Source organism: Cladophialophora carrionii (assembly GCF_000365165.1).
Source record: "Cladophialophora carrionii CBS 160.54 unplaced genomic scaffold supercont1.13, whole genome shotgun sequence".
Taxonomy (NCBI): Eukaryota; Fungi; Ascomycota; class Eurotiomycetes; order Chaetothyriales; family Herpotrichiellaceae; genus Cladophialophora; species Cladophialophora carrionii.
The window spans coordinates 214,367-235,902 of NW_008481820.1; the positions used below are offsets into that span (position 1 = coordinate 214,367).

Consider the following 21,536-nt stretch of genomic DNA (forward strand, 5'->3'; position numbering starts at 1 on the left):
AAGTCTACTTACATACCTAGGTAGGTACGTAGGTATTCTCATACATGTACGGACAAATCGATTTCTTATTGTAATGGGGCGCTGATGAAGTGGTTGGTGGTTTGGCAAGGCTGCCGTTTCAATGGATTGATTGATGAATTTAAGTCGTACACAGTTGGCGATTTGCAGCTATATGGGTCAAAGCCTGGTCTTGGCGCTTCCCCGCGGGGTCCTCGTTTGTCGCCGTCAATTCGCCCAGGCCGTCAAGACCCCCTCTTCGCAGCCCTTTACGTCCCTCTGTGTCCGTGAACAAGGCTGCCATCTCCCTGTACACATCGCTCTGATTGGTGGAGCCACTTGGCGCAAGGCTGCGCTTTTTTCCTTTTCCTTTTCCTTCTCCTTTTCCTTTTCCTTCTCCTTTTCCTTTTCCTTTTTCCTTTGATAGTTCATAGACAGGATAATTAGACAATACACACCGCTCCGCTGCAGACATCGCACCGTTCGTCTGAAAAGTAGTGTAGTTGAGTGTGAGAGGGGCATACCCGCTGGCCATGAAGTCTCACCCCAGCTCATTATCTTCGTAACCTCCAAGGCAAGCCTCTCCTCGTAGTCACGCGAACTAGTATACAAGATACCACTCCACCCTGCCCATTACCACGTGACCATGCATTTCACACGTGCTGTGTTATAAGACGAGGTATGCCTCGTCTTCGGAATTGTGGACATGCAAATTAGTTCAAAGAGACTCTCAAGACAACTCCGTCGTGCACGATGGAGCCAGACTAAAATTAATAGCGGTGGTATTCAATCTAAAGAGTGTATGTCCAACTGGGTCAACCGTCGTGGGCGCCTGGTTGCAGGTTCGGCAAGCCAGACACCTCTGCCCGCCAGCGCTGTCAAGCTCACCAAGTCTATTCTCTATCCCAAATCCGGGCCCAAGATGAACTGAAGCAAAACAGGTCAGGGTATCTTGAAGAAAAGCCGAGGCTCAAAGGTCCAAAGCCTGAGCCAAAGAAGGAAAACCAAATGAGTGTATGCCTCCAACTTTTGGTGCCAAAATGCAGCGGCTATTCCATAGCCTGGGAAAATGTCGCTTGGGTCGAATTGAAGATGCAGTCCTTTCCACAGCACGCAGAGACGTCGCGTGGATTTTGTGGGGTAATCAATATAACAAATGGAAATCACATGCCATAGCTGCCGCCAAAGGGGCCCGTGCTCGTCCTCGCCTTAGAAAGCGACACCAACGCCAGGACTTCGCAGGGGGCCACCAATCTCCTTGATCAGAATGTCGTAATTGCCGTTGACGATATCCGCGTAGCAGGGTGGCATATCGGGCACACCGCTGACGATCGGTCTCAGTCCGCTCTTGGCCACACTTCGCACCGTTCCCGATCGGCTCTGCAGATTCTCCGAGTATGTAGTCACGCTTGTTGCATCCGTCTGGCTCTGGTCGCCTTGGGACAGGATGTCCGTATCCACGGTACTAGCGATGGTGGATTCGGTCATTGTCCTTTGGTGTTGACGTGGCCAAAGCGGCAACGGCTTCGGCGGTGGTGCGGCAGTGGCCGACAGCTGGTAGAATTGCGATCGTTTCCGACGGTGCTCGGCAAAGGACGAAGAGGTCGACGAGGACTTCGTGGTGCTGATCGACGAGGAAGTGCGATGAGCAAGCCATTGTGAGATTCTTCGCTGTGTCTGGTAGTTGGGGTGGAAGTAGCCGGACGGCGAGTTCATGTCCGCCGGCTTGGAGAAATTCCTGGAAGGCGCGGCAGGCACCGACGGTGGGGGCGCTGGAGCCTCGGGAGGCACTTCGCCCTGATGTTCTGCCGCTACGTCGACGACACTGGGGAAGTCCAATACGGTGTCACCAATAGCGACCGAGGTCGGCCCAGGGCTGAACTCTTCTTGCATGGGAGTAAGCACGGCCACAGAGGCTTCCGATCGAACGCCGGGGAAGTGGATCTGGGGAGGCAATCCGGGAAGCGAAGCCCACGAAACCGGATGAGAGTGCAGCGCGTCGTACTCTGAAGGTGGTCTTGATATGGCGATGACCGTGGACGATGTGTCAGGGCGCACAAGCGACGCACGTCGCTGCTCAATCATCGAAGCAGGCTTGACCGCCGCCGGCATCATCGAGATCTTGTGCGGGACGAATTCTTCCGACTTTGTGCGCACGAGTGCTCGAGGGGGCAGTTTGATCTCCCCACCCTCTGTGAAACTCAGTCGATCAAAAGCCGGTAGGTCGGATAGTCGATTGCTGGGCATGTAGATGCTGAGCTCGAGCGGACGATAATCCTGGCCGGCCCGCCGCAGGGGTAGCTGCTGCGAAGGAGGCAGAGGTGGTTGCGGAGCTGAAATAGATGGCTTCGAGGCATGTCTCCGGATCGACAGACTGGATCTGAGCGAGGCCTTGCCCTGCGAGACCCATTGCGAAAGCTGAGACGGCAGAGGCGGCGTGGGAGTGGGAGGCAACTCGTCGAAGACAGTGAGCTTCATTGGCGGCACCAAATGAGGTTGCTGGTACATAACGCGCATTTCCCGCTCAACACCTGGAGGGGAATCAGACTTGTCAATCCTGACCGTGCGAGTTACGAACCTGCTGGCATTGCTTCATCCTGCATTTGCTGTTTGTCCGTCCCCGGCGAGAAGCAGTGAAAGAATTCGAGATGGCATGCGGGCTCCAGTGAGTCCTCTGGCGCGACCTTCGACTTCATGTTGCGGGCAAGGGATCAACCCTCGATACACAGCGTCCGAAGAGGTCTCTTCCACCACGAAGATGGCAACAGTAGCAGAGCGGTATTGGTGATGCCAGCATCAACGGCGAAAGGGCGCAAACATTAGGCAGGGCAGATAGCAATTACAAGTACAATGGGAATATGCAAGGACAGGAAGGCGTGGTGCTCGCAAACCCGCAGCTGCAACCGACCGCAATATCACGCTTCCTTGAGCAAGGAAGTCGAGCTCCGGTAGGAGGGACGGGGGATGTCTGAATGGTACCTTTCAAGCTGCCTCGCTGTGTGGAGCAGACGATCCTCGAGAACTGCTGTTCCCGCAGAGCTTTCTCCTTGGGCCGACTCATGCTCTCCTCGTGGCGTCGATCCAGACGTTGCAGCGGAGTCCTGGTAGATTCGATCAATCACATTCGGTCCAGGGCGCTTGTTCAATGGCAGCTGGACACGCCAAAGGGTGCCCTGGGCCGAGATGACCGTGAGCTTCTTGCATGGCGACGCGGATGGTTGGACGAGAGCCTGCCAGCAGAGACGGCCATGCCAGGTCAGCAATTATCCGAGAGGCTTCAGAACTCAGCAAGCGCCTACGCCATGGGATAGTGGACGGTGTGTTGATGGGAGAGTGTGCGCCTTGTCATTCGCCGGCGATGTTGTGTGAAGGAAGATGAGGCGGGCGGCTAGCTGCCTGCGCCTCCACCAATCGCACCGTCCCGCCTGCTTCTACACACGAGGCTCCCGAGCAATTAGTGCGAGCAGGACGCAGTAGTGCACAAGGTGGATGGCCGCAGAAACAGGCTGTTCTTGTCCGACAGCTCTCGGTGCGATGAAACAGCCGCACAGAACCCGTGGATGGCCTCGAGCCCGATGACGCCTTGTTTCAGAAAGTGATTGCTCAATACCCATTTTCACATTGGCCGTCCGCTAATAATGGGCGAATTGGTTATTACCGACGACACCACCTTCTCGTCCCTAATCTGCAATTTTGTACACATACGAAGTACACACACGTGGCTTCCTCTCGACCAGCAGCTCAGACATCCGCGGCAATTCCCACTTGCAAGGCAAAGACTGGAAATTAACCCCAAGCTCAGTCAGTACCTGTCCATGACTCTCAGCCTGCTATCCATTGCCCCATCCGGCTGAGTAATTTCTCGTCCATCGACATCAATGTATCGTCTCTCGGGTTCCATCGGCCGATATCTTGGGTCTGACATGGGCGCATACTCTGGTGCGAGAGGTCGCCTGTCGTCCATGAAGACACTCCCTTCGCGACCCACTGGACGAACACTGAGACCCCGTGGTATCATTTCCATCGGGGGACCCTCTTCGTATCGTGTTGCAGGCGGCGGCCGGACACTGCCTGCACGAACAGGCTCGCGAAATTCGGCCCGTTCATCCGGGTACATCGTCGGACGAATTGGGCGTTCCATCATTTGCACGCTAGCGCTTCGCATTGGCGGTGCCGGCTCAAGGTATTCTCTTGTGACTGGCGACGCAATTGCAGACGCCCGTGGTGGATCTGCGACACGACGATACGAGACAGGCGGCGGAGGCATGTCTGCACCGTAGGCTCGTTCCTGAGGGGAATCGACAAACACCGACCCTGCTCGGCCTTGCCGAGAATATTGTTCGTAGACGGGCTCCACTTCTCTGCGGATTGGCACTTCTCGAGGTGCAACCGACTGGCGCTCGTGGACAATTTCGCGGAATCTCCTGCCGTACTGGTCGACGATTATTCGCTCAACCGGCGGTGGGAGAGGCTCGGCAACGTAGCGGTGATAAGTGCCATCGCGCTCATCGTAGACATCACGATACACCGGTGGACGTGGATGGTCGTACTCAACTGGTAACTCGCGTAGGGGCCGGCCTGATTCGGTGATTGCAGGACTCCCCGTTCGGGCGTAAGATGCAGCACGAGTTCGCGTTGGAGTATCGTAGTAGGGATCGACGTAATCTCGAGGTGGCTCAGCTCGCAGAGTGTGCATACTCGCCACGCGGCGCAGATCTTGATCGTCTCTGCCGGGTCTCATGCTGGACCTGGACAATGGACGGGGCTCACTGGAGGGCATCAAGCGTTCAACTTGGCGTGGAAGCGGCCGAGCGGGAGATTCCACATACCGTTTATGAGGGGGAACAGCATACCGCACTTCTTGCGCAGATTCATCATCAAGGACGATGGGCCGATCTACACCACCCGGATGAAGCCTGGCAGTACCAAGTGGCTGGACGTCGTGGAATGGTGGCGGCGAGATATCCTCTTCTTTGACGTCTGGAGACATCCTGCCGTTTCTGCGGGCCTGTCTCTTCTGATTGCGCCCTTCAAGCTTCCTCCTCTTCCTGGCGGGTAGTGTCTGGTTGTCATCAGGACTGGGTGGAGATCCTGGTCTTCCAATCCATTGTTTGCGGCCGGAACGTGCGTTCTGTGAGAGTGGGGAGTCCTTAGTTACAGCCAGAGGCGACACACGAGACGGACGGGGAGCAACGGGGGAGGTGATGTGGTTCCTTACAATCCGCATACGGGCCTCAGACGGCGAGGGTGGCCTGGGCCCCATGTCTTCCACTTCCGAATATCTGCGCAAAGGTCGACTGCGTGGATCTCTACTGTCTCGTATGTCTTCAGCTTGAGGAGCCTTGGGCGAGGGGACCTGTATGGCAGCCTCGGGGGGTGAGTACTCCCCCTCCTCTTCCTCGTCGTCGACGTCCATCCCAGTTGTATCAAGGGGCGGCAGAGGCTTCGTGGGTTCCGCGGCAGCAGGTGCAGGCAATGTGACAGGGGCGGAGATGAGGTCATCGGCATCAGGGTAGAGCGGTGCGCCCATGACGGCGCTCACGGCACGTAGCCCGGAAGACTCGTCCGCCTGCTCCTCATCAGCTTCATCTGGAGAATCGCTAGGTGGCCCTTCAGGAGTCGAGTCAGGCGCTCTACTAGAGTAAAACTCGTCCTCGTTGACCGAGTCCGTGGCTTCCTCTTCGTCCTTGGCAGAAGGGGATTTGGCCGTGCCGGTCACTCTGGCGAAGATGGCCGGCAGGTCGAAGTCGGGTTTTGCTTCTGCGGGCGCAGGTTTCTTGCGAGCATCGGCCCTCTTTTGCTCAAATTGATCTCTCAGGGCCTTTTCGAGGCGTTGTCTCTTAAGCAACGTCTCGGCTCGAATCAGATCATCTGACTTCGTCAAGAGCACAGGATCAAACTCAGAAACACTAGGGGTGGGTTGACCGCCAGGTGGAGCGGGCACCCCGTTTGGCTTGTTGTGGGGTTGTGTGAGCTCATCTTCACGCTTGTTGGACTGCGCACCAGCCTCAAGACGATTTGGCGACGGAGTGGCAGGGGAGGGAGAAGGTACATGCAACTGATTCTGCGAAAGGGCCGAGGAGTTCTGCGAACTAGGCACGCGGATGGCATGCGCCGGCACCGTCAATCTAGGATGAGTCCCGGAAAATACCTCGTCGCGAATCCTCAAGATCTTCTCGTATTCGAGAGCCTCATTGATGGACTGCGCGGGTGGTGGCAAGATGCCGTTGGGTAGGGCGACAGCGGAAGCTGACATGTCTAGGGATGCGCGTCTGAGGTGCGCAAGGCCGGGGAGAACTGGGTTTTACCTAGTTGAAGACATGGTAAGGACCAAGATTTGGAGGAAGGGAAGGATGCGGTAGGAATGCTAGCAAGAAGCAAGAGTAGAGGAATCGTCCCTTGCTGGAGGGAACCTGCCACCTTTGCCGGGTGACCTTAAGCTGATGAGTGAAGGAAAGGAGAGTTGGATTCGGATTCCAGTTTCGCGACTTTCACCAGCAGCTGCAGCACCAGCCATTCTTGGCAATTTTGTCGGCGGTCACGTGGGAGATCGAGCGACACGGAAACTTCCACTACGGCGGGCTATTTGATGAGGAAGTGTAGCATAGTGACGTCTCCAGTGTGCACAGTAGGTACCTACTTGTAGGCGGCACCTAGGTAACTCGGGAGTAACCAGGGCTGGTGAGAGCACCAAGATCGGGGCGCACAGCGGCCACGCAGTTGAGAAATCATCGATCTGCATGCAGCTCCCTATTCCGAAGCGGCCTCGTTCTTCGTTTCGACGCGAGGTACTATATGAGCTTGGTAAAGAATCCATCATCGAGCGATAGTTCAGCGATACATGATGTTCAACCGTAGGGCCCTCCCCTGGATGATTTCTATCCCATCTGATCGCCCAGATGAGTTCTTGAAGATGTATATGGTCCTCGTCATGCCTAGGAAGACGGCCCCGAATGTCGACCTCAGTTACATGTACTGTAGTCTTCAAGACCATGGCAAGTCTCTGAGGGGCTGTCCAGACGTCCTTTTGGGATGACGCACGCTTGGGCGCCGTGTATCTGAGAAATGGAGGCGTCTTCTGCTGTGTCGAGGACTAGCTCTACAACACCGATATTTGGCTTGGTCTCAATCGAGCGCATTTTGAAGTAGATCGAATGGTAGGTAAAGGGATTGCAGTCCAGGAAGGGGATCGGCTGCTCAAAAGCGCAATACGGAAATCCAACATCTGCAGCCGTCGAAGTTTGGTGTCAACCTGAGTCAGTCTCCACGCTCCGAGTCGTTCAAACGGCGTAGACAGCATAGGTACCTCGTAGGACTCGAAGTAGACCTCCGTGTGTGCTGTATTGTTGGTCGCGGCAATGATGGAGTATCAGTACGGCTGACAAAATTGCATGACGCGCGGTAGAGTCCCAGTCCGCCCGTCAATTCGGCTTCGCCACCGATGTCGTCTTCCATACGAAGAAAAGAGTCATAATGATTATCGGAGTTGATTTTGACTTGATTTGATTTTTCCCTTTGACTTACACTGCGACCACCATGATATGACACGACACGTTAATTGACTTTCTTTCTCCAGCTTGCCGTTATAGATTTCCTACCACCATAGACCTCGACTCACCGTCATTCTCCCCATCGCCACCTTTATTATAGACACCACCACCTCCACGACTTTTAGACCATGGGTTCCATACACATCCACCCCTCAGCCCGACCCTCAGCCGAACCTCCAGCCGGCGCCGACACCGACAACGACGCTGACGTGACCGGGCACCACGACACGCGGGCCGTCTTCTTCTTCGACATCGACAACTGCCTGTACGCCAAGTCGCGCAAAGTGCACGACCACATGGCGCGGCTGATCAACCAGTACTTCACGACGCACCTGGACGTGACGGCCGAGGAAGCCACGCACCTGCACCAAAAGTACTACCAGGACTACGGGCTGGCGATCGAGGGCCTGGCGCGCTTCCACAAGATCGACCCGCTGGACTTTAACCGCGAGGTCGACGACGCGCTGCCGCTGGACGAGCTGCTCGAGCCGCACCCGGAAACGCGCGCGCTGCTGCAGCGGTTCGACCCGGCAAAAGTCAAGCTGTGGCTGTTTACCAACGCCCACGTCACGCACGGCCGCCGCGTCGTGCGCCTGCTGGGTATCGACGACCTGTTCGAGGGCATCACCTACTGCGACTATGCGCGCGTGCCGCTGGTGCCCAAGCCGTTGCCCGAGATGTTTGCCAAGGCCGAGCGCGAGGCCGGCGTGTCTGTCCACACGCCCGCCGTCTATTTTGTCGACGACTCGTTTCTCAACTGTCGCGCCGCTTACGCGCGCGGCTGGACCAACACGGTGCATCTCGTCGAAAAGGGCGTGCCGGAGCCGGCCGAGAAGGCGAGCAAGTACCAGATCAGCCATCTCTCACAGCTCTTGGATCTGTTTCCGGAGCTGCTGAAGACCGACACATAAGAGATGGTTCGTTGAAGGAAGGATAGAGGTTATAGATGATATGATATAATATGTGATACATGATGCATGATAGATAAGGTGGCGAGCTGCCGACTCGCTTGGATTTGCGAAATCCCGATTCCCATCCCAGGCATTTTTCCTGTTTCCCTTCTCCCGAGAGACCCGCTAAACTAATGGTGCTTGAACGCTGGACATGTACAAAAGAGAGGTTGGTCCCGTCCTCCTCGCAAGGCATAATCTATCGTCTTCGTCAAGTCATTCCCGTACAGCAAACATGCGCAACATTTCCATTTACGCAATGGGCATCAAGCGCCGCTTGCCGGAAAGGTCACTGGGACAAAAGCTCCAAGCTCCAGCATGCTTCTTCCCGTGCCAGTTTCTGATCATCGCCTCGGCAACCCACGGAACGTCCGGGAAGTCGCATTTCTGACCGTCGATCAGGAATGACTTGTCCTGGCAACCGAGCGTCCACGGGGCGTCGGTGTACAGGCTGTTGTCCTTGGTCGCCAGGTGCTCGGCGTGCTTCCACACCTTCATGACTTCCTTCGGGTCGAGAACATGGAGGCTGACCAGCGTGGGGATTTCGTCATGAAGATGTTGGATGAGATCAGGGGCGAACGACTCGATGATGTGCCGAAACGTGACGCCATTGAACTCTGCGGGCTTGGTGACGAACACGTACTTTTGGAAGACGGCCAGCCCGTCGGCAAACGACTCGTGGCCCTTGGTGTTGGCTTCCATGGCGCCAGGTTGGCCTAGGAGCTTCTCCAGCGCTGGGAACATATAGTCATCCTCGACATGGTGATGGTGGTCCAGAGTCTTGAAGAGTTGCTGATTGAACAGAAGGAAATCGCTGGCTTCTTGCGTGTCGGGTTGTACCGATACAGCATGGTTCCACGAGGCGTTCAAGGCACGGGTGATGGTGTTGTGAATCTGGGCCATTTGACGAGCACACCAGAGCGCGGGATGGTTTTTGGGTACCGAGGCCGGCACCGACTCTGGGTGGATGGTGGTGATGAGAGGATAATGGTCATCGACATAGCGTGGCGACCGCATGCTGAGCTTGGATGTGTGTCCCGTGGAGACCGAGCTGACAGAGGAAGCAGCAGAGCGGTTTGAACGGACCGAGTTTGACGACCGAAGTGAAGATTCTGAAGCCTTTTCCATTCGAGAGGCGTAAAGCTGCCGTTCAGCCTCGGACAGATACAGAAGATGCGAGTATCTCGTCTGGCTGGGTGACTTGGGCCGAGAGAGCGGTGTTGAGGTGCTTTTGCCTGGGACGGGCTCTCTGATGATGGGAACCGCCTGCATTTTGTCGTATTCGTATCAGAAGAATATCCTCGGAATGTTTGCCCGTGCCAAGGTCAGGAAGTATTTGACAAGGTTTGGCGTTGCAGAAAAGCTGTTGAGAAACGTGGTAGAGAAGAATGCTCGCTGTTCTGATGGGAAGCCCTGTCCCGTGGAAGAGGGCCCCTCTCTGTTTATGTATCCTGTGGCCTTTCATCGCTCATGTCATGGCCAGAAATGGATACCATACCCTTGTCCATGCAGGAACCGGGAACGTGGATCTTTGGAACTGGTCGTTTGGGAAAACTTGGGACGGCTAGATTGCGGTAAGAGCCAGAGTGTAGCGAGCAGGGTAGCTCTGACAGACGCCAAAGAATGCGCAGAAGAGGCTAAGGAACGCCATGTCAGGCTGAGTCTGATCAGGTGGTGGGTGGGTGGGTGGCACCACTTCAGCCGGGTTTGCAAATGTCAAGCAAACTTCCTGTGCACCGTACGAGGTAACGGATGGTTGCAAAAGGACAAGCATCTCCAGTAGGGGCAGGGCTGGAGAGCTTGCGTGCACAGTAATTAGTGAGTGGTCAGTTGACACCGTGATGGAACCCGCTGTCCTCCTCTTGCGGTTTAGCTTCAGGTACGTCGCAAGGGTCGACACCGAAAAAGGAGTCGTACGCGAGCCTCAGGCGACAGCGAAGCGAAGGTTCACACCAGAAGGATACCCAAGAGTTTGTCATTCTTCGCCAGGCGGTCCAGTCCAGGACTCCACGAGGTATTGACAGCTGTGCAGCCTCGGCTGGGTACTGTCTGCATCCGCAATATTGGCTTTCGGGCGCTGGCAATCAAATGAAGCAGGGGAGAGGAACGGCCGTGTTGGCAATTGTCGACCGTGTCCGATTGTACGTCAAGAGCCGTGGTCTGGAAAACGCCGGCACATAGCAACGATTCTTCAGCTGTTCATGACCATCTCTTCTCTCGGCCGTACTTGGCAATTGGCTGGATCATGAGACCCGAGGAGAGGGCACCTCGGGTCCATAAGGTAACGATAGTAGCGTGATAGGCGCAGTTCGATCTGTGGAGGATTGGCGCAGAGTGATTGGCGCTGGCGTGGCTGGTTGAGGATGGGGAGAAGACCCTCTCTGCGTCCTTGGCGACATCTTGCGGCGCACGTACTGGGTACTTGTGTACGGCATACGTATGAGGTATGATCGGCCCATCCGACATGCAGACCTGTGCATGTCTTTGTTTGGCGCCGCGAGGTTGCACCCTGCTTCTCGGGAAACCTTTTCTGTACCGCATCGTTGCGACTCTTGTTTGCTACGAGTATGACCCGTATCGAAGGCCAGGCGGCGGCCCGAACAATGACAAACAACTCATACTTCGGGGCATGTCATGGCAAGGCGTCATGCCCTGGCTGGACGACCGGTGGGGACAATTTGAACGATGCTGAGCGGCCAGTCACCCGGTGGCTTCAAATAGTGGGCAATTTCTGGCATGGGCTGGCTGATTTCGGTCGACCGTCGCCATTCTAAAACGCAGGCTTGTGCAACCTCGAGTCTAGAACTACCATGCTGGGAGTCGGCGTCGGGGAGACGTGTCAGCGGTTGACAAACCGTGGTTCGAATCTTGGATCGAAAAACACTAAACAATCGAGAGAGACTTCAGATTGCCGTCATCAAACTTTGAATAAGCTGACTGCGCTGAACGACGTTCGCGTACCTTGCAGGGAACTGAAGTTTAGGAGCCGCGTGGAAAGCTGGGGGCAGCCCGGGCAGCGCTTGACGGGCTTAGTTCCGGGTGCAGCGGCGCTACCATTGGCCCTAAGATTGGCCCTGGGGAGCCTGGGGAGCCTGATGCGGTGCCTAACGCGCCGCTCCGGGCGCTGGCAAGTCCAGTTTGCAGATCCTGCGGTTCCATCCGCGTCTCCTCCCTCATCACGAGGTACAATACCTAATTACATCTTGCTGCTTACAGTTTGATGATTTTTGTGATCGACACAGTAGCAATCAATCGTTCAGCTGGCATCGTAAGGGACTTGACTGCACATGATCAGAATCTAGTAGGTACTCGAGAAGTCGTTCGGATGAATGGCACCCCCTAATCACGCACGCGAGGCGCATACGGGAACGGGTAATAACTTTGTGAAACCTCTCTGGTTCTGGCTGTTCGCAGCAGCAATCATGACGGGTGTCATCCGATGGCTCGTCGAACCTTGTGGGAGTCGGCGTAGGGCTGGACATCTGCCATCAGCTGACTGCCCCTGCAGCAAAGGCAAACACCTGAAGCATCGTTTGACAAGGGACGGAGATGTAGGAGAAATTCTGTGAAGCAGTACGCCCGTCCTCCGTATTCGTCCACTTCTATGAGCGTGTTTCTCGAGTTACCGTAGTTTCCAAGACGACCGTGCGAGGCCGTAAATGAATGAGACGAGTGAGTCAGAGTCCGAAACATGCGTCGATGGTGTCGCAGCCCACGGACAGACTCGAGCACCACCCCCCCTCCCTCCCTCCCAGCCACCCACTGCCACTTCAATGATCTCACCGCACCCACCGCCCTCCGTATCGTCCCCAGACTTCCTGACCACCCGAGCAGCTATGTATAACCACTACCTGCATGGTAGGTATGAGTGTACACTGTAGCATCCTTGGGGACTCAGGGCTCGGTCCTACAGCAAGACTCCTTTGGTCGGCCCTGGTGATAAAGGAGCTCATGTCACCACCACGAGTCATGGACGTGGCCAGCCAGCCAACTGAGCCGCTGTCACGTTTCAACCAGGTCGAACGCTGGAACTCCGAGCCGAGGAGGTCTTCTTCCAAGCTTCAAAGTCACCTGGAGTCTGAGTTTTTGGCGACACGATGCGAAGTTCGAGAACTTCTACGGGGTACGTCCCTCGTATGGAGTACGAAGTTACATGCAGGACCAAGAACATGCATTGTTCGATTGGACGAGTGGTCGTGACGCCGGTCCGGTTCTGGAAGGCCTTGCCACAGCCAAGCAGTTGTGACATGCGTCAAAAGGACACCACGTATGTCGCCGTAGCGACATTGAGTTCATCCCCTCCTGGTAACCGAAGCTCTTGACTCCAGTTCACATTCGCCAGCCCCAAATCTCGAGGATCGCCAGGTCCGCAGGTCTCCATCCGGCGGGTCAAGTTCTCGACAGTGCTAGAACGAGCCAAACTTCACATCATCCCCACCGCTGGGATGATCGTCGAGTGTCGGCTCCTGTCAATTGAGCTTCCACGCTGCATGCTGAACATGTCCAGGGGGAGAACGTGGTCACGGTAGACCGACGTGGGTTTCACGTGCTTCCATGACAACGGTATCCCGGCCTTTGCTGACGATGGTGACGAAAGGAGCTCGATGTGTTTGAATCTCTCGGACACAGCCGTGTCCAGTGGTTAGGGTACTTTGCCCATCCCTGCAACGATGTCCGATCGCTGCCTTTCAGCACAAAGTGCATTGCAGGTACGTCGTCGTCAGGAGAGGCGCACATCCCCCATACCTGCAGGGGTTCGGCTGCGTCCCACGTGTTTCGATTCACGAGGTCCCGGTCCTCATGTACGACACGCGTCTTGCACGAAAGCTTGTTCGACATCTGGCCGTCTGCGCAGTGTCGTGTTCCACGGCACAGACAGCCCAGACATAAGACGCAGGGGGGAGGCGCTGGATCAAGTCGAGCAACTAAACTTCGCAGCAGCCGGATGTGATTGTTGAGTCGCTCCACCGTTGGATGACCACCTAGATTGTGAACAGGGGTCGGTGGATCTTAGAGCTTCTCGACCGGAAGACTGAAGACTGAAGATTGAAGAATAATTGTCGCCTAAGGGGAATGTTGTTCGCCCACCGACCGAGCCACGGGCGCAGCCATGGGTCCATCAATGGTCAATGGCAGAAAATCTCGATGGGCGGAGAGGTGGGAGATAGTGACAAGGCTGGTAAGAGATATAGCTGGAAGTGCTGGTTGCGAATGTTAGGTGAGATATGACTATAGGAGATGAAGCCTCTGCAGTCGTTATTTCGGGATGTGTCTCGAGCACAAATCTAGAGGATCACGTCCCTGCCAGAAGTCATGTCAACAGTCACCATAATCGCCAGGGCTCTGATAGAGTTGCATCCTTGGTTCTTCCGACGACACTTGGCTTGAGGTTCTGCTCCAGCTGAAGCAGTGTCACCAGGCTCAAGTGCGTAAATTTACTGGAGAGTGTACGGAGGTGTTCTACTTGACACAGCGATTCAACTTCGCCCTGCTCACGCCATGAGAGTACCACCATTGACTTGTAGAACCTGACCCGTAATCCATCTGGCTCTCTCTTCGCAGAAGAATGCCACGGCATAGGCAATTTCTTCAGTTTCGCCAATCCGCGACGCCGCAGGAGTCATCGCTAGCATGGGTTCGAGGCTGTCACGAGTGTCTCCGGTGAGCGCGTTGAAAGCATCCGTGTTCGTCGCTCCCGGCGCGACTGCATTGACGGTGCATTCGTACTCACGGCCAAGTTCCCTAGCGAGCGTGCGTGGGATCTCGTCAGTCCCAAGGCATGGAAGAAGCAAAGGCGTAGAGACTGCAAGTACTCACACTGCCCAGCATCTCGTGAAGCTCTCGATCATGCTCTTCGTCCCATTGTAGATACTCGTCCCTGGATACGGCTGCCTCGCGCCGCCTGAGCTCAGATTGACGATCCTGCTCGGCTTGGCCAGATGTGGCAGTACAGCTTGCGTGGTCAACAATGTCCCACGGCCATTCAAGTGGACTTGAAACTCCCATTGATCGATGGTGACGTCCTTTAGGAATTGGGGACTGGCCCTCCCGGCATTGTTTACCAGAATGTCGATTTTGCGGCCGTTGATCTGCTTGACTGCCTCTTCGACGAGATGGGTTGGTCCTTCGACAGTTGCCAGGTCCGACTCTATCGCGAAGGCCTCCTTGGCATGACTTCCGCCCGTGGCGCGAATCTTGGCGAGAGTCGACTCGGCCTCCGGTTTTAGAGAAGCAAACGGATAGTTCGTGACCACCAGTGCGCCCCTAAAGCAAGTGGACAATCAGTTTCCTTGCTGCACACGAGACGCAGGATCCGCAGCGTATCGCACCTGGAAGCAAGTTCAATCGCGACAGCCGCACCAATGCCTTTCGAACTCCCGGTGACCAGGGCGACTTTACCGTCGAGAGTCTGAGGTTTTTGCGCCATGGAGGACTTTGTTCGGTTGCGGTGTTCGAGGAGTACTACTGAGGGCTCTATCGTTCAGAGTAAGTAGGTCTCGGGTAGTACAACTTGGTGCATCCCTTGCAGCTTGTACTAGACCTGTCGACATGGACGGACATCAGGATCCCTGCTTCCTTCTCAGATGGTCGTGGCTATCGCATCTCGACCTTTGGCACCAACAACGTCAAGTCGGACCCTGGACATTGCACAAGCCAAGCCAAGCCACCGGAGACTGATACTTCGCCATCTATCACAATCCCGTATGCGGGCAGATCAAGCCAGGCTTTCTGAAGGCCGGTGTGACAGGCTCGGACCGTGCAAGGATGCGGGCGGCTCTGCATGAGAACAAACCGAAGGAGGAGTTCGGACCAATGGCACCTCAACACGACAAACGTGCATGCAGGTGGAATGCCTCGCTTGTGCAGACAATAGCATAGTTTGAGGATCGGCCGTGATGAGGGTACGAGGATGGAGAAAAGAGCTGACAAGAGAGGACTGTTAGTGAGGTTGAATCGTGGGTGCGTAGATAGATACTATAGAGGTGCCTAGGAAACGCTTAAGAAGCCCCGGTACAGCCCGAGTGGCCGAGTCCTGCAGCCCAAGAGGCCATTTTGCGGGCGGAGGTGAATTCCCCGGGCGGATGCTGTGCACGCCAAAGTCTGTTCGTTCTACCCAACTTGAGCCTCCCGGGTTGGCGCGTTATAAGACACCGCGACCGTGACCGTGACCGTGACAGCCATGGATGCTGTAGTCAGTTATACTGAGCCGAACCGCAGCAGGAGAGCTTGCAGCGCTGTTCAGATAGGTTCATCTCGCCCCTGTCGTTTTCGGTTTGTCGCGTCTGCTTGTACCTCTCATACTTGACCTGCTTTGCCCTGTCTCGAGGACGGAATCTGCCAAGTTGAGCAGGTACTTCCTTTGCCTTGAAATCCAACCGGAATCTGAACACCGACATCCAATACCTACTGGTAGGCACACTTGGCTCGAAGAGATCTCCGGCCAGGCACGCTTTGATACTGTAGCGGTGGGTGTCCTTACCGTGTACAGATTGCTTGCTTTACCTACCAAGGTACCTAGGTACCCCGTAGTGCCCGTACTGGAACCTTGACCGTATGTGCCTGCGCGCTCACACGCCTTCAAACAACGCAACGGCTGCCAAGCTAGGTATTAATCCAGAACTACTGCCAGTGATACTGTTACTCGTACTGTGTACCTGCCGCGTTCCCGGCAAGTTGCTTGCTTCGCGGCCGTCTCCTCGTAGCTACATATATGCAAGATCCCGGACCACATCATAGCAACCGCAAGATTCGAGATACTCGTTGTGCGACTTCCAAATCATGTAGCCCTGCTGATGTGTTAATTCTACTTCCCATTCCCAGTTCCATGGCCATTCCCACTCCCACTCCCACTCCCATTCCCGTTACCATTACCGCTACCATTACCATTCTTCCCCTTACCATTCCCAGTTGTCATCCTCTCCCCTTGGGCCAAGGCATCTTTGCACTCGTTGCAATACCACTTGGCGCTCTTCGGCACACTCTTCAAGCCGATACAATCCAGATGGAACCATTGCCGAGGACAGATATCCCGATCACACGCCACCATCTCCCCGTAGCTGACGCCTTGGCAGTAACAGTATCGCTCCTCGTCTTCCTCTGGTGCGTCCTTTTCACCTTCCTCGTCATCTGCCATCTCAACATGGAGGTCGTTGATTGTGTGGTTGGCGGGCGCGAGGACGTCACGCTCTGAAGGGGTCGACGACTTGGTTCGTGGCTCTGCCTCGTCTCGAACTCGTTGAGTGGTGCTCGCGTTGCTCGTTGTGGAAGGAAAAGATAGACTACCACTCTTCTTGTGCGGTCGTTTCATCGGCAGGCCCTTTGGTGACAGGGAATCATGGAGGCCATGGTCCTTGACCCGACTTCGGGGCGGTCGCTTGGGCTTCGTGGATGCGCTTACACTGCCGTTCGCCGACGCGGTCTCGGCGGCTTCAGCATCGGCAAACGTGGCGACGACGGGCGTGGACGTTTTCGAGGCTCTACCCCTCGCAGTACGCTCGGTCTTGAGCTCGCTGGTCTGTAAGGCCGGCAGACGCGGCGACGCAACCGCCTTTGCCGAAACTTCCTCCCGAGGCTCGACTTTGGCTGTCCCTTGCCTGCTGTACGATCTTTCCACGGGTGGGGCCCCTTTCAGTTCATGGTCAACCTTGGCACCATTGACGGTTGATGGCTCGTCATCGACGACCGGAACAGCCTTGTCGGCTTTCGCCTCTCTCGTGTTGCTCTTGACCTCACTCGCAGCCCTGCTTGGTGCTGCGCCGACATTGGTCACTTCCGTATTGCTTACTGTCAAGTTGTTGCTATTGCCATTTCTATTGGATGCCAGGGACGACGGTCGGCCTCCTTTTACGCTCTCGACCGTGTTCGTGGAATTTTGACGTCCTCGGGACAAGGCTGGCCGGACGGTGGAAAGGGCTGGGCTTCTCTTGTAAGGTTCTTTTCCAGCAGTCCCTGCAAGTGGGGACGACGTAAGCTTCGGCGAGTCTTGAGTGGCCGCGTTGATTCTGTTACGCAGAAGATTAGCATCATCCCTCTGCATCCCGTGTAGCACGTACCGTTTCCTGGCCACTGACATAGCAGTCGCCGAAACTTTTCTCTTCTTTGAGTTGTCCTGCTGCGAACTTTCTCTAGACATTGGCCGACCCCCGAGAGCACTGCTGATGGAGCGCTCCATAGCCGCACTTCCAACGGCAGGCTTCTCTGGTTTCTTCCTCTTTGCTGTGGTGATGCCAGCACCAGCACCAGAGATGCCGAGACCAGCGGGATCGGGGGCAGCCTCGGCTGCGCGCTTCTTGCCGTTCGTGGTTGTCTTCCGTACCGGAAGTCTCGAATCGTCCAAGTCGGAATCCACGTGGTGGGCAGCTGCTCGTTGTCTCCTGACAGCCTCCCTTCTATCATGACTCCTATGTGCCACTTCGCTCTCATGTAGGGTGGGCGCAACTGCCCCGGCGGCGGCGTCTCTGCGGGTAGGTGGGGGCGGCACCTTTTTAGTAGGGTTTGTCTCTGTATAGGCCCAATGCTTCAGACTGCCCAACCTTGCTTCTTCTGAGATCTCCTCGGCGATGTGTGGCCAGATGCGGTCGAGTCTCCGGATCTGCCTGCCCATCTCCTCGCTTGCATTGTTGATGACATGATTTTTTTCATCCATGGTCACCATGACGGCCATGAGACTTTGCCTCAGAGCGTGGTATTTCCGCCTGCGCTGGACAACGGCGGGATCGGAGAAGTGGGCAGAGGCGAGGGAGGCATTGTCGAACGAGGCGCCGGCGACACTATTCGCCTCACTATTGTTTATGGAATCATCCGCGGTAGTCGAGCTGTTTAGACTCTGAGCTGCACCGGCGAGATCTCGCGTCGTAGTTGCGCTATCGGCGAGGCACTGATCGAGGGCAAGTTGTAGATTCTCCTCGGGACCCCACGCTTTGGCGTCCACCTCTTTCAACAGAGAAGTGTGTCGGCGGTATTCGCGAGGCAGGGCGGCAATCGCATCGGAGAAGTGAGTGATGGCCGGGTACATGCCCACGGGCTCGTTGTTTGTCAGGCTCTGCGAGGCGATGCCATTCGATGAGAGGGCTAGAGGAAGGCCGCTGTTGGAGACGAGCGAGTTCTGGCGCAGGCTGGCGGATCCGAGTCCCTTGGAGGCTCGTGCTGGGTTGGTGCGGGTGAGGCGAGACGGACCTCCTCGCACATTTGAGGTGCCCAGGACGGTGGTGGTCATTGTCGTTGTGGACATATGGAGACTTGGTGGGAAGAGGAGGACGATGAGGGAGCTGTGGGCGTGCAATCAATCCGTGGAGGCGGGCAGGGAGGTCGCAGTGAATTTTCACGGCATCGGCTCCCTTGAAATCCAAGAAAATTATGGCAGCAGACAGAAGGTGCTTATCCGCCTCGGTCACATCATGGACAGCAAGAAGAGAGATGTGGTGAATGAGGCCGTGGTGGAAGGAAAACGAGAGAGTCAACTGCGACGCTGGTCTGCAGCGCGCACAACTTACCTCACTCACACCTCACTCACACTTCACCAGAACCTGACGACTGGAACTGGAACCCGAGCCGGAAAGAACCCTGTCACTTCTGGTGCTTCTCCGGCGGCTGATTGGTGACGTGGCTGCGTTTCGTCCCGCTCCTGCTTGAGCGCTTTTGGCAGGTTAGCCGCCCACTGATACCAAGCCACACACAGCCTTTCTGCCTCCCACGAAGCGATCACGGGATGTTCGCGAAATCTCGTGCAACATTGTGTCTCATTCCAGTAGAAAGCTCTATACGCCTACGCCTAATCCTGAGTCTGAATCAAATACCCCATCGTGACCCTGCCTGCTGGCTCAACTGACGCTTCTGTCCCAAGGACTAAAGATAAAAAGTCGTTACACTCGTCTAACCAGCCATCCAGAATGCAATCGGGTCGCCCAAGTTCTCACATTCAGAGCCAACCGTCATCGGGGTGCGCAAGCTGCCCTTGTCCTGCACCAATGTCCAAAGCGAGTTGTGGGACTTCTTCTGCCTTTCTCTTGACCGGGCTCTTTCGTGGACTTGCGGCTTCTCTGGGAGGTCCGGCTCGGACATCTTCCACAGGCCATCCGTCTGCTTTGGCGGCTGAAACCCAGCACTTCAGGCCCTCGTGGACACCTCCGTAGAACTTCTCCTTGCAAGTCCGCAAACTGCCACCCATCACCTTCTCGAATCCAGATTGCTTCAGATCCTCCCGGAGGGCATTGCGATCGGCTGCGGTAGGCATGCAAGCGATAAGACCATTCAACAGGTCAAGGTGGACCGCCAGATACTGCGTCGCCTCCCATTCGACTCCGCCCACGTAAGGGGCGGCTGGATGGGGTGGTCGCGGAGCGGGAAAGTGTGCCCGCCTGTATCCCGTAGACTCGTCCACGTGGATGATCGGCACGACATTGAGATGGTGCAGGAATATCCAGAAAACTTCCTTGGTGACATTAACAACCTCCTTGCACCACACTCGGTATGGTCGGGGTGTGTGCATCTGAGAGACAAAATCCAGTGTCTGCTTGCCTTCCTCCGGCGCCGGGTCTTTGAGAAAGTGTAGAATCGTCCTTGCCCGCGTTCCAGCTTGTTCTTGATCTGTGCCATCCACTGCTGATAGGTGTGCGAATAGAAGGGATATTATGACTCCTCGGGTGCTAAACTCGGACGGACCTTTTCTCTCCGGATCGAACAGCATACCCAAAAGAGCAGGGAAAAATTCCATTTCGACCTGCTGTAGCCGGTGCAGGGCAAGAGACGTCGTGCACAATCCCTTCAGACACAGCAAGGTCTCGTGAAGAAGATTGTCCTCGTGCTCTTCACGCCACTCAATCTTTCCAATGCGATAGTATAACTGGACGAGCTCATCCATGCCGCCCTTGCTGACGAAGTGATCCGTCCAACTGATCGACTCATTTCTCAACAGAATTCTCAACTTGTGGAGCTTGCTGACTTCGACGAGCTGGGGCTTCTGCACTTCTCGCAGGTAATGGATGAAATCCCCCGGGGCTGCGGCGCTGTCTGCTGGATTCAGTGATGCCAGTGACACGGTCGAAGCCATGGCCTTCAATGAAGTGGGCCTGGAGCTGGTCAAGTCCGCGGATTTGTTCCTCGACTTGCTACGCGAGCGGGACGACGATCTCGGGCGGTCGGGCTTGTCTGGTGTGTCTTCGTCGCGTTTGCTCAAGGTCAAGATGCGGCTTCTCGGACGTGACTGTGAACGTGACCGCTTGCGATCTTTGCTGTCATCACCCTCGCTTTTCGGCCTGTCGTTCTCGTTTCGGTGAGAGTTCCTAGCTGAGGACCTGACCTCTGATACTTCACTAGCACCCGAGGCTGCTGAAGAGCCACTGCCGATGCGTTCACCTTTCATGAGTCCCGCCTTGACGTCCGGCTTGAGATTTCGCATGCCATCACGCATGTTGAGGGGAATGTTTAGAGAATCTAATACGCGCTCAAAGGCCGAGTCGAGTTCTTGTGGACTTAACGGCGGGCTCGTGCTGGTGCGGGGTTCTGGCACCGAGCGAGCGTTGTTTCGGGTCTTCATGTTGAGGCTTTGAATGACTTGAAGGACCCTCGAGCCTCGCTTGACTTTGTCCGGTTGCGAGGAGTCGGAGTTTTGGGTCTGCAAGCAAGGGCGGACATCAGGTGTGGAGGCAGACGGCGGCTGAGTGGTGTGGTGGTCTCTGCTCTTTGGTCGTTTGGGCTCATCCTCAGCATTGTCCGGGATGTTTTCTTTGAAGATGGAGCTTCTACTAGATTTGTGTTGCAGGAATGGCCGCTGTGGAGGCTTGTGGTCTAACGACCACGGTGTCGTAGGGCCGTAACCGTAGAAATTCCGCTGTTCTGATGGTCGAAATTCCGAACAATCTCTGGGTGTGTACAGATTGCACTCCTCCTCGACTGCCTGTCTCTTCGACCTGGGATACATGGTGATGGATGCCGTCTGTAGTTTCCAATGGTATGGCTGAGTCGCAAATTCGGGCCCAAACATGAATTGGAAGTCGCACAGCGGGAGGATTGTTGCTATGGCAACACCAAGTGCTTAACT

The 21,536-nt window shown here is 55.8% G+C and overlaps 7 protein-coding genes across 7 annotated transcripts; 1 reads left to right on the forward strand and 6 right to left on the reverse strand.

Moving 5' to 3' along the window:
* Positions 1 to 1,206: 1,206 nt before the first annotated feature.
* G647_10228 (uncharacterized protein) lies at positions 1,207 to 2,693 on the reverse strand (the record flags this gene model as incomplete). Its single annotated transcript, XM_008726220.1, has 2 exons — positions 1,207 to 2,528; positions 2,576 to 2,693. 2 exons carry the CDS (start codon positions 2,691 to 2,693, stop codon positions 1,207 to 1,209), a joined length of 1,440 nt encoding a protein of 479 aa, XP_008724442.1.
* A 1,106-nt stretch (positions 2,694 to 3,799) lies between these two features.
* On the reverse strand, positions 3,800 to 6,253 carry G647_10229 (uncharacterized protein; the record flags this gene model as incomplete). Its single annotated transcript, XM_008726221.1, has 1 exon — positions 3,800 to 6,253. One exon carries the CDS (start codon positions 6,251 to 6,253, stop codon positions 3,800 to 3,802), a length of 2,454 nt encoding a protein of 817 aa, XP_008724443.1.
* A 1,422-nt stretch (positions 6,254 to 7,675) lies between these two features.
* On the forward strand, positions 7,676 to 8,458 carry G647_10230 (pyrimidine 5'-nucleotidase; the record flags this gene model as incomplete). Its single annotated transcript, XM_008726222.1, has 1 exon — positions 7,676 to 8,458. One exon carries the CDS (start codon positions 7,676 to 7,678, stop codon positions 8,456 to 8,458), a length of 783 nt encoding a protein of 260 aa, XP_008724444.1.
* Positions 8,459 to 8,749: 291 nt separating this feature from the next.
* Positions 8,750 to 9,769, reverse strand: G647_10231 (uncharacterized protein; the record flags this gene model as incomplete). Its single annotated transcript, XM_008726223.1, has 1 exon — positions 8,750 to 9,769. The coding sequence occupies one exon, from the start codon at positions 9,767 to 9,769 to the stop codon at positions 8,750 to 8,752; it is 1,020 nt and encodes a 339-aa protein (XP_008724445.1).
* Positions 9,770 to 13,989: 4,220 nt separating this feature from the next.
* G647_10232 (uncharacterized protein) lies at positions 13,990 to 14,924 on the reverse strand (the record flags this gene model as incomplete). The annotated part of the gene is made up of 3 exons (XM_008726224.1): positions 13,990 to 14,239; positions 14,315 to 14,761; positions 14,827 to 14,924. The coding sequence occupies 3 exons, from the start codon at positions 14,922 to 14,924 to the stop codon at positions 13,990 to 13,992; spliced, it is 795 nt and encodes a 264-aa protein (XP_008724446.1).
* A 1,377-nt stretch (positions 14,925 to 16,301) lies between these two features.
* Positions 16,302 to 18,728, reverse strand: G647_10233 (uncharacterized protein; the record flags this gene model as incomplete). Its single annotated transcript, XM_008726225.1, has 2 exons — positions 16,302 to 17,499; positions 17,551 to 18,728. 2 exons carry the CDS (start codon positions 18,726 to 18,728, stop codon positions 16,302 to 16,304), a joined length of 2,376 nt encoding a protein of 791 aa, XP_008724447.1.
* Positions 18,729 to 19,415: 687 nt separating this feature from the next.
* On the reverse strand, positions 19,416 to 21,479 carry G647_10234 (uncharacterized protein; the record flags this gene model as incomplete). The annotated part of the gene is made up of 1 exon (XM_008726226.1): positions 19,416 to 21,479. The coding sequence occupies one exon, from the start codon at positions 21,477 to 21,479 to the stop codon at positions 19,416 to 19,418; it is 2,064 nt and encodes a 687-aa protein (XP_008724448.1).
* Between the last annotated feature and the right edge of the window lie 57 nt (positions 21,480 to 21,536).